The sequence below is a fragment of the Pseudonaja textilis genome, chromosome 16, assembly GCF_049901715.1.
Source record: "Pseudonaja textilis isolate UNSWEBS1 chromosome 16, rPseTex1.2, whole genome shotgun sequence".
NCBI lineage: Eukaryota > Metazoa > Chordata > Lepidosauria > Squamata > Elapidae > Pseudonaja > Pseudonaja textilis.
Genome location: NC_142005.1, coordinates 2,778,731 through 2,783,622, shown reverse-complemented (window position 1 = coordinate 2,783,622; position 4,892 = coordinate 2,778,731). Strand labels below are relative to the sequence as shown.

At 59.6% G+C, this 4,892-nt stretch overlaps 1 protein-coding gene across 1 annotated transcript; it reads left to right on the top strand.

Annotated features, from left to right (window-relative positions):
- Nucleotides 1–175: 175 nt before the first annotated feature.
- NAXE (NAD(P)HX epimerase) lies at nt 176–4,892 on the top strand. Its single transcript, XM_087913810.1, has 6 exons — nt 176–512; nt 1,103–1,211; nt 1,921–2,031; nt 2,514–2,627; nt 3,070–3,217; nt 4,469–4,892. The coding sequence occupies exons 1-6, from the start codon at nt 364–366 to the stop codon at nt 4,669–4,671; spliced, it is 834 nt and encodes a 277-aa protein (XP_087769936.1). The 5' UTR covers nt 176–363; the 3' UTR covers nt 4,672–4,892.

Genomic DNA, 4,892 nt, shown 5'->3' with positions numbered 1-4,892 from the left:
TTGAATCTCCCGCGCCGCCGCCGCCGCCGCCCCGCCCGCCCTCGCCCCGCCCTCGCCCCGCCCTCTCGGCTGGGCCGCCGCGGAGGCTCCTGGGCGCTGTAGTTTCCCCGCAGGAGGCGTGGCCGCTCGGAGCCCCGCCCAACCTGCCCGCTTTCCCCCTCCCGAATTCCCCCCGGCGGGGCGGGCTGGGCTGGCCGGAGCTGGGGGCGTCCCGGCCGGGCGAGCGGGGCTTAAGCAGCCGAAGGGGAGGCCCAAAGCCGCGGTCTGGGCGGTAGACTGTCCCTGAGCGGGGAGGCTCGAGGGCCCGAGGGGCGGGGCCGGGGCGGGGCCTGCGGGGCCTGCGGAAGGAGGCCGCCTGTCCGCATGTCCGGGCCGCGGCGGGTGGCTTCTCTGCTGGGACTCGGGCTGCTCCTGTCCAGGGCGGCGGGCGCGGGACGCTGTCCGGCCCGGCTCTGGCCTCCGCCTCCCCGCGCCATGCAGAGCGCCGCGCCGCCGGGCCTGAAGTTCCTGGGGTAGGCGGGAGACGCGCTCGCTCCCCGGGGCGGGAGGCCAGGAGGCTTCGGGCCGGGCGGGGGGGCGTCCTGCTGCCTCCGTGCCGGGGGGGCTTGGGGGGCTCCGATCCGGCGGCCTCGCTTTCCACCCCGCCCCCCGAGAAAGAGCCGGGCTTAAAGGGAGCCGAGCGGTCTGCCGAAGCCCCTTCCGTGCGGGGCTCCCTCCGCGGCTGCCTTCGCCCCGCTGCCCCGGGCCTGCAAGGGGCGTGTGTGTGTGTGGGGGGTTGAGCCAGAGTGGAGGCCGAAGAGCCGGAGCTTGCAGGGCCCCGGGGGGACGGGAGGTCGGCCAGCTGGGCACGGAGGCCTCCAGCACCAGCCGCCGCCGGGCTCCTCTTGCGGGGCAGCCCCGGCAGCTGCTCTTCCCCCTGTTCCCGTTCTTCCCTTGGGGAAGGGAAGGGCGCCAGCCATCCAGCCGGGAGGGAGCCCAGGAGGGTTCAGTGTCCGTCCGGCCGGCCGACCCTTTGGGGACGGTGGTGGGCCAGGAGATCTATCCGTGCCACCCGTCCGGGGCTGCTCAGCCGTCCCTCCCTCCTCCCTCCTGTCCCCTCCAGGCAGAAGGAAGCCCAGGCCATCGACCAGGAGCTCTTCCAGGAGTATGGATTCAGCGTGGACCAGCTGATGGAGCTGGCTGGCCTCAGCTGCGCCACGGCCATTGCCAAGGTAGGAATCCCAGGGAAGGGGAAACAAACCCTTCGCCCGGCCGGCTGTCTTGCACAGCTCCATTTCCAGAGCTGGGTTGGCACAGCGTGCTGGGGAGGCAGAGCAGGGGAGGGATGCTGGCCTCCCTGGGCCTCCTTCCCACGGAGGAGATAAGACGGCCGTGTGCCGCAGGGCCCGAGTTTCCTGGGCAAAGCGTGAGGTTCGCATTCGTCCTCTCAACCCACTTTAGAGTGAAGGGTTTTTTCCCCCTCTGTGAATGCACACACAGCGCTGCGTAGCGAAGGGAGAGCTTTCGGCCTGGGTACGGATGTAGGTGCCCAGGTTATATTTCCAATGGGATGAAGTCAAAGAACCGTCTTTCCCATCTTGGTTTTTCTTTTTCTATCCTTTTGGGGGGAGGGGCCTTCCTTTCAAGTAGACATTGGGGGAGGAGGGAGCCGGGAATACAAAGCAAATGTATAAAACCCCCATTTATTGTTGAAGGTCACCAAGTCCAGGAGTCCTAAAACAGAGTCCATAAAAACTATTTATGTATAGTTTTCCCTGTTTCAAGGAGTTTAGGGATAGTTAGTTCATGAGGACTAGAATCCTTGCTCTTCATTAGATTAGGAATCTGGAGACTCTTTACCGCTACCCGCTTTGTGTTTGTGGGTCTCCTGGGAAACTTGCCATTCTCAGGACAAACCTCTTCCCCCCCCCCCGCCCCCAGGCATACCCAGCCACCAGCTTCACCAGCAGCCAGCCAGCGGTGCTGATCGTGTGCGGCCCTGGGAACAACGGCGGAGATGGACTAGTTTGTGCCCGTCATCTGAAAATGTTTGTGAGTTGTTTGCACCCGTCCCTCCCGGTTGTGTTTGTAAGTGCGGCTTGCAGGGAACGCTCACAATGCACCTCTCTCTGCCACCCTCCACCCCTGGCAGCTGAGCCTCGGGGTTTGCCACCTCCCTCCACGGAGCTTACAAACCGCTTTATAGTGCTTTCCAGCCTTCTCCGTTTACAGAGTCAGCCTCTTGCCCCCAACCATCTGGGTCCTCATTTTACCCACCTCGGAAGGACGGAAGGCCGAGTCGACCTGGAGCCTGGTGGGATTTGAACTGCCAAATTGTAGGCAGCTGGCAGTCAGTCAGAAGGAGCCTGCAGTCCTGCCCTCTGACCACTGCGCCACAGAGGCTCAATACTGGACTGCTGGCCTCCTGCCCCTTGAGAAGGTCTCCTCAAACCGTGGCTGCCCAAAAGGCACCAAGGAACACGACAGACCCCAGACAAACGGGGAACTCCAGATTAACCCCCTTGTCTTTGCAGGGCTACCAGCCGGCCCTCTATTATCCCAAGCGCCCCAACAAGCCGCTTTTTGAAGGTTTAACCACCCAGTGTAAGAAGATGGAGATCCCGTTCCTCACAGAGTTTCCCTCTGAAGTAAGTCGAAAAGAAAGAAAACGGGGGTCCGCCCGTCTTCCCGCAGCCAAGGGTCGAGAAAGGCTGCTCTACAAGGGGGTCTCAGGGTTAATAGCAACCGCCCTTAGGCCCATCAATGGCTTCACGGGGCTTCCCAGCCCTCCGGGGGCTCAGTTCACCAACCTCGGAAGGATGGAAGGCCGAGTCAACCTCGAGCCGGTGAGAATCAAGCTGCTGGCAGTCGGCAGACTTAGCCTTCGGTGCTGCATTCTGACCACTGCGCCGCCACAGCTTCTGGTTAAGGCTGGTGGGGGGATTTGGGGAGTTGAAATCCCCCCATCCTCAAGTGCCAAGGTTGAGAACCCCCCTTCTAAAGAGAGCCCCCTGTTTTGGGGATGGCTGGACCGAAGCCCTCTTGTGGGTCTCCACCTGCACCCCTCACCCAAGTCTGATCCCCCCGCAGGCTGCCCTCATCGACGAGGCCTACGGTCTGGTGGTGGATGCCATCTTTGGGTTCAGCTTCCAAGGCGCCGTGCGGGAACCTTTCGGGACCATCCTGGGCACCTTGGAGAAGGTGACCATCCCTGTGGTCAGCATCGATATTCCTTCTGGTATGTTGGGCCCAAGAGGGCCTGGGCTGCTTCATTGTTGGGAGTTGTACCTCATCCTGCTGGCCTTCTGTGGCCCCCCCCAAATCCCCCCCGAAATAATTCTGCTGGAGAGCAATTTTGGAAAATTTAGGTCCATGGAATAAATTTCTCAGTGCTGAGAAATTTAGCTTTTAACGGGGTCTAGGCTTGTAAGTAGAGATAAAGTACATTTTTTCCTTCCATTCAGTTTATGTCCGATTCTGAGGCAGCCTGGAGAACGCCCTGGCAGGGTTGCTCAGAGTGGTTTGCCATTGCCTCCTTCCCGGGGCTGAGGGTAAATGGCTGGCCCAAGGTCACCCACTGGCTTTGTGCCCAAGGCCTTCACCACAACACCAAACTGCCTGTCAGGATACAATTAGCCTGATTTTTATTTTTATTTTATTTTGCATAGCTGCTGTTCATTTCCCACCCTCTAATACGGACGTCTCCAAACTTGGCAACTTTGAAGACTGGTGGACTTCAACTCCCAGAGATCTTCAGTCAGCAAAGTTGGCTGAGGGACTCTTGGAGTTGAAGTCCACAAGTCTTCAAAGTTGCCAAGTTTGGAGACCCCCTGCCCTAATACTTCAAATGATGAACTATTCAGAGCGGGCATTGGTCATGCCAGCAGACTTTGCTCCAAAGTGGTCAATATCCAACCCTCAGTGTTATTATTATTCATAGTACAATCAGTTATGGTTGCATTTATTATTTCTGTGTAATGAATCTCTGGGGATTGATGAACAATGAGAAGCTTCATGAACAGTGGATCAACTCAAAAGGTCGGGAAGTCCTGTTTTCGACAAACTTGGAAGCACAAAACGGAATCCTGTTCTGGCCTCCAGCATCCATTCTCCCCAGAGGCTCCAGGGCCGCGCAGGAGTGGGGTGTCCATAAACCTCATCCCAAAATTAAGCAAGGAAGGGTTTAATTTCTCTGACTCTATTGGTGACCTCACTCAAGTGTTTGAATGTTTCGTTTTTCCTTTCTGTTCTGGCTTTGCCTCCTCCTGAAATCTGGAGAAAACGGGACTGACGTTCTGTCTGTGTGTGTGTGTGTGTGTGTGTGTGTGTGTGTGTGTGTGTGTGTGTGTGTGTGTAGGGCCCCTGCAGTTTAACCAAGCCAGAGAGCCACAGCAATGGTGCCTTGGCACCTCGGAATACGCGGGGCCCTTGGCTGGCTCCCGGCAGGCGGCCTGCCTTTCGCTCACGGCCCCGTTCCTCTCGTTGCCAGGCTGGGACGTGGAGAAGGGCAACCCTGGCGGGCTGCAGCCGGACATGCTGATCTCGCTCACAGCCCCCAAGGCGGCGGCCCGGCACTTCCAGGGGCGCTACCATTTCCTGGGGGGCAGGTTTGTGCCCGAGGCCCTGCAGAAGAAGTACGCCCTCAACCTGCCGCCCTACCCAGAGACGGACTCGGTCCTGCGCCTCTCCTAGAGCCGGCCCAGCAGACGCACCTGCTGGGGGGGGAGGGGGGGCTGGAGGGGGCAGGTCTGCAACACCCCCTCCCCCCCACCCTGAGCACAGAGTAGAGTTTTTGCTCCCAGAGCCAGCAAGAGCCTGGACTGGACTGCAGCTCCTTGTTAGTGTCTCGAGGAGGCTTAGTGGACGCTTGATATAAATTTTGCCTTCCTTGAATAAAACTATGCTGGGAAAAA

Coding starts and splice junctions, on each gene's coding strand:
- NAXE (XM_087913810.1), top strand. CDS start 364: ATGTCCGGGCCGCGGCGGGTGGCTTCTCTGCTGGGACTCGGGCTGCTC. Junction 1,212..1,920: donor GCGCCACGGCCATTGCCAAG/GTAGGAATCCCA, acceptor CCCCGCCCCCAG/GCATACCCAGCCACCAGCTT. Junction 2,628..3,069: donor TCACAGAGTTTCCCTCTGAA/GTAAGTCGAAAA, acceptor ATCCCCCCGCAG/GCTGCCCTCATCGACGAGGC.